Below are 12,393 nucleotides of genomic sequence, written 5' to 3'. Positions count from 1 at the left end.
TGCTACATCACAGACAGACCCTGTGCCCTCCTGCATCCTCCCAGGATCAAACCCCAGGAGCAGGGGGATATCTTTTCAAGCCTGGAGATGGGCATGTGTATATGTGGTGCTTTACAGGACAGTGAGTGAGCAGCACTGCCTGCCAGTAAGGCTGGCTATTGCTACCCATTATAAAAGCCTCGTTTTCAGTACATTATTATTTTTCTAAGCTCTAACCGTTAAGCCTGAAATTCCTATTGCTGCATATTCCCTTAAGGCTAAATTCTTTTTTCTTTCTTTTCCCCTTGGTGATATTTCAGAATAATGATCCATCCACTCCTGATAATGCAGTCCAGGGAAAACTCCACATTTTACCCCCAATAGAAATCTTCACGAAACTGTTTCACCAAGCAGCACTCAGTCCTTCATACTCTAAGCAAGGGCACAACAGCAGCAGTCGTCAGGGCAGTATGGCTTTGCTGTGATGGGGAATTCCCCTCCAAGCCAGCTGCTGCACACAGGTCTTGGCTTGCGCAGGTAATTTTCATTCTGGTGCTGGCTAGCTTGTGAGCTCCTGACTTGGCAGGACTAGTACCGTGGGTATTATGAATAATAACATGGTGTATAATAATATAGTAGCAGGTAGTGGAAATACATCCTGAAGCAGAAAAGAGCAATTGGAGGGCTCTTAATCACCTAGCAGGGGCTACGGTCCTCCGATAACCACATGTCTTAAGGTGCCTCAGTGGTATTAGGATTTGTTATTCATTATAGCTCAACAACAAGAGTATAACTACACACTGCTAAACTCAGTACTAAATCAGGCTCAACCTTCACCACCCAGCCAGAACTTCTTTCATCCCCTCCAATACCTCATATCACCGCTGTTTGTCCTGACACCTTAAAATAAAGAGCGAAGGGAAGAGGGGAATTTGCCATGGTCAACAGCACTTCTGCATCTCATCAGCAGTTGTCTGGTGTCTACTCATTCTTCAGCACAAATAACACCTCTGTACAAATTCATTCAGTAGCACTGAGAGGAGCTCAAGCCAGCCTGCATGTCTCCATCTCTAGCCCCCCTACTCTTGTGCACAAACAGAAACAGTCACGTCATGCTATACCGAAATGCCTGGCATTACTGAGCTGTCTCTGAGCCTTCTCGAGGCAAATGGATTGCTCTGATTTAACTGAGCACAATGAGGCTCTCTCCAGCAAGGGGCAGCCCATCATTTTGCAGATGAGAATGCCCATTTCAGTCCTCCTCCTTCTTTAAGAGAGGCAGCTGAATCATTTCCTGTGCTCTACCTGAAGGTAAGATTTATCCCCTCAATACCATTTTGCATCATACAGAGCAAAGAAAGGGCCTTAGAAATCTCTTTCCTATCTGGGACATATCATTAGGTGCTGTAAATCAGTGTTACCCCACAGATGTCACTGAAGCTATACCTATCTGTATCTCCTGAGAATCTGATTTGGCAAAAGCATGGTGACATGGCTGGGAAATGCAAGTTAGGGTTTATTTAGTTTTTCAAAAGAAGAGTGCAAATGCATGAAAAGAAACAATATGTGGAAAAGTTCCTGCAGTTCTTCCCTTCTTCAATGCAAAGCCCTCTGACTGAAATAGCACAGTGAAATTAAGCTCATTTGTTTAAGCTCAAATTGAAATCCCAAGACTCTTCCATATTTGAAAAGCGTCATAGATGCTTTTTGGATGGCTGCTTCGCCTTGTCAATAGAAAAGTAGCAAGCATGAAGGGAGGAAGACGTTTTTCTAAGCAGAATTCACAAGGGCCTTCACCACATTGGCTCTGCAAAGACTGGGCACAGGCTCGCTAAATCCTAAACATTCAGAGGGATGAGCTGAAAGCCATGGGCTTTGATTTTAGTGCTAACAAACTTCTGCCTCTTAGTGATAAGTATATGCTCTACACACAATGCCCAAGCTGTCCTGCAACATTCTCCGGCGCAGCCATGCATTCCTCTTCCTAAACAGCCAGCACCACACGCACGGCACTTTGGGCTTAGCTCATGGTACTAATTCTGCATGCTGCTGGACAGTAAGGGGTTGTAGAGGTTAATAGTAACATAATGAAGAAGAACCAACTTGAAGATGCATGGGGTCAGTCACCAAAGTTCATTTGCTTACTGGTGCCCTTACACTGGATAAAGGTAAGATACTTCATTTCCCATGGTGAAAACATTTTGCTCTCAGTCCCACCATAAGAAAAGGCAAATGGGGCCCATCCTGAGCCAGGGGAAATTGTGAACCCAATATGAAAGACACAGATAAAATGGGTAACCGATTGGTTTAATTACAACCTAATTTCCTCAATCACAATTTCAAAAGTAGTTGGCATTGGCTTTTAATTAAGAGGATTGCTTGAAGGATCTCAACCTCATCATTTTTTAGTCAAAGCGGCATGGAAAAAAGGTCAGAAAATTGTACTTTTAGTTAATACAAGCTGGAGGTAATTATCAGATCCAGCAGAAAATTCTCAGAAGTATCAATACTTATTGACAGATGCTGCTCCTCTATTAGACACAGTACTCAAACACACTGCATCTTTTTCCCCCATCACTCACGGACAAACCCAGTCCTTAGCTCTCAATAGCCCATCCCATGTCTTGCTGCAGTACCCCAGTGTCACACCTCCCATGTACCTCGCAAATGTCCTTGAGGTGCTTGATGTAGTGGCGCTCCGTGCTCATGATTTCATTGATGACATTGGCTCTCATCTGGTCCCGGTTCTGAACGGTCCTGCCGAGACAGAGGCAGTCGGCGCTTGGATCCAAATGGCCATTCTGCACATCGCTGGTTCCCTCCTCCACTCCATCTTCTTGGTTTACCCATAGCTGCGAGGAGGAGAGAGGAGAGCAAGAGGCTTATTCATAAAAGCATCAGAAAGCCAACAAGTGAAAGAAGCCTGGGGCTTGGGTTGCATGACTCTGAGAGACACTGGATCGACCCCCTCCTTACAGCAATGGTGATGCTCTTGCTAGCAATGCACCATGGTGTCCACAACAGCTTACAGCCTAGACAGTCCATTTTTATACCGGTGCAACCAGCCCCAAAAGGTTCCCCACACACTGCTGTAAGCAAAGGGATGTCAAGTGTTGACAGTTTTGATCCCAAATATAAAATAATCATGTGAAAGGGTAACTGGACTGTTGAATGCTGTCAAGTGCTGTGAACCAAGATGTACATATGTAAAACAGACCAACCTAAAGAAAACTGCAGTTATTAGTGTAAAGCACCGCTTGTTCCACCATCAGTTGGGGTCTGTCCAAACAAGAAGAAACCTCTGGGAGGAGGGATAAACCCTTCACAGGTGACTGATTTACAAAGGTTAAGATACATTCATTCAGATTTCTGAACCGGATGTAAACATCAGCCCAGGCTAACCAGGTTGTGGCACTGAGTTTTCTGTAAACTTCCCCGACCAGGATTTGTGAATGAGTATTGATTTTCATTTCACAGCAGCTTTCCTCATCATTTCACATGAAGAGCCTTTCTCACTCAGGCAAACACCCTCTCTCAGCACCCTGAGACTGTGATCCCTAAACCACACTGAGACCAGACTGGCTGAATAAAGTCTCCTAAAACCTGGGGGGGCTGAGGGCAGCTTTGGACGGGGTACCAAGCACCCCTGGGCACTGAATACTCTAAATTGGGACAAACTGCAAAAAGCAATGAAAAAGGATCACTGCATTTTCAGCACACTGAATTTTCTTTCCATTACCAAATAAAAAACATACACTGAGCCTGTAAACTAAAGGATAACGCTGCCTCCCAGTTTCTGTGTCTTTGAACAAGACTGTGCTCTGCACATGACATATGGATCAAGTGCCTCCTTTTGTTACCTTTCACTCCAAGTAAAACCTGCTTAAAATAACTCTGATCAACTAAAATTGGGCTCAGCATAGTCTGTAAACAAACATTAAATAAAGCTTAAACCAGACAGAAATACTGCTGTCTTACAGAGATTACTTAAGTTGTCATGTAAATGAAGCAATTTTTCTCTTCAGCATTTAAAGCCCCAAATACTGGAGGCTTTCAAACATAAAAATACATCTATCTGTAAACAGTGAAACTGACCACACAAACTGCATTATTAACCTGGTCTTTCAGTCTTCTTTTCAGTGTTAATAGTTTCTAATACTTTCTCATTATTCAGCTTAAATTTGGTTTTAACAGATTGTAAAGGGCTGTGTTCCTATAAATTAGTAAAGTAAAAAAACCTAAACCTGCCCATGTTCCTTCCCTGCTTTCCTAACCAATATCATGTTTTGCTAAACCCCTTCTTACAGCTCCCACGTTTTGTCATCCTACAGTGAGTTACAAAGGCCAAGATGTTGAGAGACGTTTGAAGAAAACCCATCTCTTCTCTAGTAGAATGTTAATGATGCCTCAAACTTTGGGGATAAAAAAACCCCAAAGCGATAAAAAGCCAGACTTTTCACCCTGCTCACGACTGTGCCCTGTGTCCGGGAGCTATCAGGGACTTTATACGAGGGTGCGTAGGGCAGCAGTGCCTGTTTAAATGACAAGATGCCCTCTTTGCCAGTAGTGGAGCAGGACCCGCTGGAGGCATCAACCCTGTGCTGAGAGTAGCAGAGAGCTGTTGACCCCAGGCTGTGCTCATGCCACGTCCTGGCAGTGCCAGGCACTTTCCAGGGCAGGAAACCCAGTGTAGCCCATTTGCCTAATGGAGTGAGTGGCAGATCCAGGATGGATGCGGGCATCCTGCCTGCTCTGCCCACACAATCTCCTACCTGTTCCCCACCCTGCATTGCCAACATGGGACCTCCTTTTGCACATCAGAAGACCAGAGAGACGTGCCAAAGCCTGCGAAGGAGGTGAAATAACCCCTCCTGCCATCCCAGCGCTGCTCCCCTTGCATGAAGGAGCCACTCTCGAAGTACAAAGGCTTGATACCTTTCCCCAAGACAGCGCAGCCAAGAGTCAATTTAGTGTCTTGTGTGACAGAGCAGAAGTGAAAGCCACTGAATACGGCTGTCGGTTCTTGTTTCTTATGTCCCGATGAACCCCAGGGGGAAGGGGTGCATCCAGGAACAGAATGGCCCTGTGGTCCTGCAGCACTGGCAGCACCCAGGGTGGCTTGGCTGCAGTCAAAGCAGGGCTGGTCCTAAAGACAAGCAGGCCTGGGTGCTGCAGAAGGGCATTTCAGTGACCCCAGCCAGTCCAGCTATACCAGTTTGGACACAGGGAAACCCCTTGGAGATGCAGCATGCCTGGGAGCAGCTCTGCATGCCTTTCCCCAGGTTCTTCCCAGAGGATGCGATTCTCCATCGTGGCATCTGCTGCAAAGATGGACTAGGTCATGTTGTCTCCCAATTGTGGGGCTGCACATGGATCTCTGAAAGGCTTTTTTGTAGGACTCCCATCAGCACTGGAAGGCCTGGTTGAGCCCTGGGTCACTGCAAGGGGAGGCACTGAGCTAGTGATCTAATCGCACCCAAAGATACGGGAATCCAGCATGCAAAACCTCTCCTGGTACACTAAAACGAATTTCAGAAGAATGTCACTTGTTCAGAGAAACAAGCCATGTTAGAAAACATGCCTCTTCCCAGCAAACCCCACTCTCTGCTCTGGAAGAAGTTTCAGTTACATTGAGATAGAGCAATGTTTCATGTACATGAGCAGTATTTGATGCTGAAAAATAAATGTCCAAGTGCTGCTTCTGAATAACTGCCATGCTGGTGTAAGACTGCCAAAGCGACCTCAGGGGCCAATTTACTTACACCAGTGACACTGGTTTTAGTGGGGGCTCTGCTGTGAAAACCTGGGGCCATCCTCAGAAGAGAAAATGGGCTAGACCTGGGAAGGACAGAATTGCATGGGGAGTCCTTTGAGGGATATGTCCTCATGACAGCTTTACTGGCATTCCAAACCAAATATACGTTGAAAATCGAGCAGGATCAATGTAGGTAACCAACCCTGTTGGCTGAAGTTGAAAATAACTTCCCATCCTGCCTTCTTGCTACTATGAAAAGGTGTTTTGCAGCTCTCCCAAACCCAACTGGAACAGCTTGTTACCAAGTTTCATGACACTCCTGCCAGTTTGGCAACAGAGGATGTTTTTAAAGTTCTACCTCCTGGAGTCAAGTGATCAGGAGAAAAAATTCAATTTTCATTTGAAAAATAAAGCAGGAAAGATCTAATCATAATAGTGGGGGGCAGGGAAAGCTTGAAAGCATCAATCCTAAAGGCTTTGAAACTCTAAGGCAAATAGCAAGCTTGCAAACTTTCATTTCTGAAAACCTCAGAATTTGGTCTGCCTTTTGTGCACTGCAGGAACACTCCCTGCTTCCACATCTGGGAATCTCAGGAGTCCTACTTTTTTCCTTAATGAAATTTTTGCTCCTTCCTGCTAGGATCCATGTTCCCAAAAGGAAAAAAACCTACAGTTCTAGTCTAGATGACTTCTGCTTTAGGTTAAAAACAAATGCAACATTTTTATCAGTAACAGAGGAAGCTGAATGTGCCTTCCACCCCATGCTCTCCAGCCTCAGCTGCTGAAAGGATTAATCCCACTGCGCAGTTCAAACACTCCTGCTTTCTGTCTTAACCTCTAAAGTTCTCTGTAATTCAAGCAAAGATCATTCTTCCAGGGAATCATTTGAAATTTGGACCATGACTCACAAAAGATGAGCTACATTGGCAGCTCTGCTGCTGACCCTGGGCCAAACTGGTGGAGGCTTTCCCCATCTATAAACTGGGGCAATCTACCTTACCAATGACATTATTCATGAATACTTTTGAGGTTGACAGACTTTACGTTGAAGCAGAGGGCGTAGAAAAGCTCGTGCATACTTCGAAATACGGACTTAAATGCATCATTGTGGGCTTGCCACACACTTGTACTCATCCATGAGCAACAATTTGGCTAGATGGACCTTTGGTCTGATGCAGTATGGCTGGTTTTGAAACTCCAGCTCTCAAATCTTCCTGTGCCTGTGCTGAGAAGGAGCTGGGCTGTGTTGGGGCAAGGGAAGGTTGCACTTAAAGTGTTAATTGCATCCTCTGACCCAACACCACCACTCCAAGCCAGATCCTCTCTGCTTCACTGACCTGCTCACTCAAACCGCAACGATGGTGTGCTGCAGGCAACAGTAAGGTGGAAGAGGCAAACTGGGGGTGACACTGTTTTTTCCCAGTAACTTATTAAATGTCATATTTAGTTGATTTAAACAATGCTGCAAAGGTTCCTATTTTAGTCCAGTCCACAGTCACCTGTAAGTAAGGTGTTCACTATGTTTTAGACACACATGACTCTCCCAAAAATGCCCTCCTGCCTGAAATGCTTGACCTTTGTTGCTGCAGATAACAGCTGAGATGCCACTAATGGAAAAGGGGCTCTCTCTTCCCCAGCTTTTCCAACATACACACTGGACACACAAGCACAGATGTACCTCCCTCCCAGTGCAAATCTTTTTTTTACAAAAGAAACTTCAAAACTCTAGTTTTCTCCCAGTTTTACCTCATCTCCCCAGTCTTCCCTGCTCAGGATGGGTGGCTGCCACCTCTGTGAAGCTCCTGTCGGGCTTTCCACAGAGCAGAGATGGGACTTCAGCTCCCTGGCAGCTCGTCAGCTCTGCTGCTCACTTGGATTTCAGGAAGACTCTCTCAGCTCCTGTCCTGTCCTCCTCAGCAATTAGGGGCTGTGGCTTGGCAAAAATGGGGGGTTGGGGTACCAGACTAAATTACTGCATCCAATGCCACCTTTTTTGTTTTTTTTTTTTAAGAATAAATAATAACAGCTGTTCAGCAATCATCAACAACCCTACTGTAATGTATCAGCCTACAGTGCCTTTTTAAACACCTCTGCAATGCAAAAAAACCATGGGCTCTGAAATAATATGGCACTGTGTGGGTCTCCGCCACACCGTTAAAAAGGTCCAGCATGCCAAACAATGAAGCTTGTCCTAAGAACCATTTTAAATGCTTTGTATTAAGAATTAATTAAAAGAAACCAACAAAAACTGCAGAGAGAAAAAATTCAAGTTGCATAATGCTAGTCCTAAGTGATGTTTCACATTGAAAGGCCACTCTACATGTGGAGAACAGGCTTATCATGAGGCTCACAGTCCTATTTCAAAATTCAACCCTAATTAGGAAGTCATGACCAGCTCCTGCATAACGTAATAATTTGCAGAGGCAGATAAAAGTAAAATAGTCAAATAAAAAAAGCCCCTTTGCCTAAGGACCCAGTTCTGGGAGCCAGAGAAAGTGATCATTTCATTGTGCTAGTTAATATTAACATGTGATTTATATAAAATCTGTAGAAATGTGATTTATCAATTTGCAGCTATACCCAAATGGTGCATAAAATCACCAAATGGCACCGATCCAACATTAGCTGACCTGTAATTATTATATATTTAGACTGCTGAATGCATACACTGTATATAGAGGACATTTTACTTGAATAGGCACTGAGGGCTGATAGTCTCATAATAATCAGAAAGCATGATAAAACAAACATTTTACCAGCCATCTGGATTATTAATCTCCTTCCACTGGATATTCACAAGGACAAAACTAGCAGATAATGTGCCATCGTGGGTTCTAGCTCACAATTAAATAATGTGGCAGATTAATGATACAAGCAGATCCTTCCAGAAAGCTGTTGCCATTCCACTCAATCTCTGCTCACCAGCGACTTTATAACAAATACCAGTGTGAGCAGCCCAACCTTCACCAAAACCTGGTACCAAATAGGGGTATTACAGTGTCATTAGCCCTACAGCAACTGCAAGGGAGTGTATGGGACTCTATTAACCCTACAGAAATAAGCTGCAGCACAGAGCCTCAGGACTATTTTACCCACCTAGCCAGGCTGCCCTGCTCAGCAGAGCTGCCCCATAACCCGCAGGGTTTGCGTCCTCTCACTCCTTCCATAAGCTGGTGGTTAGCTAGTGCTGTGCCCTTGTTTTCAGCCACATGCACTGTATCATATGCATGCTCTGTTGGACTCTATACTGGATTAAAAAGATCACTTGCTTATTTGCAATCAAGTAGGGCTCATGGTGCAGAGCTTTGCATAAGTAAAACATCATCAGTCTTCATGTATCACTCCAGTGATCCGGGAACAGCCTCTCTTTGTCCTCAGCAGGAGGCACGGACCATCCTGGGCTCTACAAATGCCCTGGGGTAGATGCTTCTCCCTTCCCTGCCTTCAGAGAGGAGGTGAGGACCTGGCAGGTGGCAAGAGGCACAGAGATGCTGCCTGTCCTCCCAGCAGCTGCTCTGGCCGGTCCCAGCTGTGGGCAGGCTGCAGGCATAGGGATAGTGTGGGACTGTGGCTGGGATGCTGTTCACTGGGAAACACAGGCTGTCTTCTCCTCGTATCCTCTTCCAGGATGAGGAAGAGGACATTTGGCAGTAGAAGGAAAGGCAGTTGAAGCAAGCTGATTTTCTCTCCTGTGTCCTACCACTATTTTCTCCCACAGCCTGAATTTTTCCCTCTGCAGTCTGGCTCCAGCCTTGCCATCCTTCACTTCCCTCCAGTTCACAGATGCTTTGATACCTTGTGTTTCCCTCCTGCAACTCCCCAGCTTCAGCAAATCCACTTCCAGCTCTTCCTCTCCCCTCTAAAACTCTCCATTCCCAGCCTCAGAAGTTCCCTTTACCCAAGGTGAAAAATACCCTTCACTCATTTCTGGAAAATGAGAAAAAAGGGGACCCCATAGGGACAGCTTCAGACTCTGTATCCGTGAAAGGTGAACAAAAATGGTTCCAAAGAACTTGCCCTATCCTTACTCCCTCTGTTTCCTGCAGTCTAAATGCACAGACTCCCATGGGCTGGAGCTCCGCCAGGTAGCATGTAGCAAAAGTTGCTTAGACACTGCAATAAACTGGATGTGCTACACTATATCCACCAAAATACTCTAAGTTAGGGCTCAGCCTTCCCCATTTCCTAAAAATCAAAAGCCCCTGCTGTGTGATGCTATATGTAATGCACAACAGGGAAGACCGAAAGCTCAGCTGCTCCAGCAGCTCATGGCAGAAACCTTGCCAGGCTGAGGAAGCCACTGCTTCATTCAGGGGAAGGATCATTCTTCGCGATCAGTTTGGCAGAGGACAGGGAAGGGACTGCAAAGATTTATGCCTAGTCTGCCTGATTCAACGAATGGCCTCAAAACACTGGTTTTGCACCTGCGAGATAGCTTGTACAGGGAAGGGCCCAAGTGCCAGCATTTGAACCTTTGGGGATCTGATGGATGTTGAGCTGTCTGAGTGGCATCAGTTGTCACGATAATGGCAGCTGCAATTACCACAGGCAGCGTTTGGATGCTAAAATGCTGCTTGACTTTAAAAAAAAAAACAAAAACAAAACAAAAAATGAAAAACCCCACAATTTGTCTGCAGTGCATCCTGTCGCTGTGGAGTGCTGCTTGCACTGTGTGTGATACCTCTACCAGAAGCTATTTTTATGCTGGATTTGCCACGGGAGAATAAAATCTCCTTTAGAAGGCACCGACTGCAGCAGGCACTGCAGCACATACCGTTTTGTTTGTCCAACAGGTGAATGCTACTTCAGCACCATCCTCTTTTTCTCTGGAAAATCTCACCTTGATGCCACTGCCATTGGCGCTAAGTAAATGCTAATGCAATGACTGCAGCGGACGGAAAAGCAGGTGAGTGATGCGCTGTTGTATCAAGATCCCTACACATACAATGAGATTTTAAAGGCAAAAAAAAAGCAGACAGGGCACCAAGATATGGCTGGCTCTTGGAACTACGCCTACAATACAGAGCATTCACAACTCCTACGAATAAAAGCTAAACTCACCTACCCAATAGTGTACGAGCTGCTAGGCACAAAGACAAGATTCCAGGTTTAGAGTCTCCTTCTAAACAGTGCCTTAAAAGCTTACACCAATTTATCTAGCACTTCTCCTTCAGCAGCAGAAAATAAAGTGGGTCAAAGGCAGCTTTTTAGCAGGAAAATCAATCTAAAATTACAACACTTGGGGAAACCTAGGCAATGAAGAGAGAGAACAAGAAGCATTGCTGCACTGATCCACCCCTACATTTTCTCCTATGTAAGAGGTACAGACCACAAAGAATTTATACACCATCTTTGCTCAAGTCTTCAGAGGACCATTACCCTTCATTTCTGCACAACAACTCAACAGTCACCAGGCTCTACAAGAAGTTGTAGTAAAACCTCCTCAACCCCAGATTTGCTCTTTAGCATAGCTTCATAAATACAACAAAGGAAGAGTCACTGCTGTTGAGGTGAGAAGAAATGTATTCTGGAAACTCAGTCTGCCTCTTGGTATCCAAAGAGATTAAGGAGAGCTTTATAACAAAGTAAATCCCCTTCTCTGCCCAGGATGGGTGCATTCTGCCATGTCTCTACGGAAAGACTTAACAGAACTAAACATCTGTAAGCTTTCGGTTTTTTATTTCTTTTTCAGTGAAAATATGTCAGAGCCCAAACACGATGCCATTTGATTTCCTGCGTTTGGAGTGTCTGAATCGCACCCTGGCCATTTTGGATTCTTGATGCTGGGCTCTGTAATCAAAACTTTGTTTTGAGACTTACTGTATTTTCTAAAGGAGACCATAAGGTACAACAATTGATCCATTTGCAGTACTGGACTATTATTGTGTGCTGTACATTACTCCCTACAAACACTAAGCCTATTTTTTTTAGCAGATGTGAAAGGTGGATGTGCCGGTATGCAAAACGTCATTTGTACCGCATCATGTAAAGACAGCCCAAGGCTATGCCATCCACAAAGGAGAGAAGAGCAACAAGTAGCATCGCCACTAAAAGAATACGAAATCCTGTTTAAAATTCCTGCTGTTTTTTTCCAATTGTACCTCCCACCCTCTCAGGCTCCTAAAAGTTGACAGGACATTCAAAGACACTGTGCAGCTAATCACAAGACTGATGGTTGCACCCTGTGGTTGTCCAGTACGCTCATTTGATAACATGCACTAAAATACAACATGGATACCTTCATCTGTCCTAAACTCAGCTTATTATTCAGCCTTAAATCTAGTTCTGGAGTTCTCATCCACCTCTCTAATGACTTACGGGTTTTCATAACTTTCTCCCTGAGTGCAGTGGCTTCCTGCAGGAAACCATTCACCATTGCTTACTAGCTCCAAATTTTACTTCTCCTTTGTTGTGCCTTTTCTCTTCCCCAAAAAGCATTGCTTTATCATCCAGTTTCTCCTTGAAAGTTCCTGTGCTCCTAAAACTCTATGGCTTTCCTCTCTCCCCCTTTCTTCTAGCCATGTCTCAAGCTGTTAAGAGGATAACTGCAGGTGTTATGCATGGAGACAATTCCTGTACGTGCAGGCAATTCAAGTGTGATTTTTGTTTGCAACCCCCCAACTATGTGTGTAAAAGGGGCCAAGGGAATCAGCAGGTTA

General features: G+C 44.9%; 1 protein-coding gene across 2 annotated transcripts in view; it reads right to left on the bottom strand.

Annotated features, from left to right (window-relative positions):
* Positions 1-12,393, bottom strand: part of ARHGEF9 (Cdc42 guanine nucleotide exchange factor 9) — a 218,761-nt gene that overhangs the window by 53,342 nt on the left and 153,026 nt on the right. For both annotated transcript variants that reach the window (XM_075053735.1, XM_075053733.1), the window contains exon 6: positions 2,640-2,831. In XM_075053735.1, coding sequence (XP_074909836.1) covers positions 2,640-2,831 — 192 coding nt within the window. The remainder of the gene's footprint in view (positions 1-2,639; positions 2,832-12,393) is intronic.

Source organism: Buteo buteo, chromosome 22, assembly GCF_964188355.1.
Source record: "Buteo buteo chromosome 22, bButBut1.hap1.1, whole genome shotgun sequence".
Classification (NCBI taxonomy): Eukaryota; Metazoa; Chordata; class Aves; order Accipitriformes; family Accipitridae; genus Buteo; species Buteo buteo.
The sequence above is the reverse complement of the archived record's forward strand: the minus strand, read 5'-3'. Positions and strand labels throughout refer to the sequence as shown.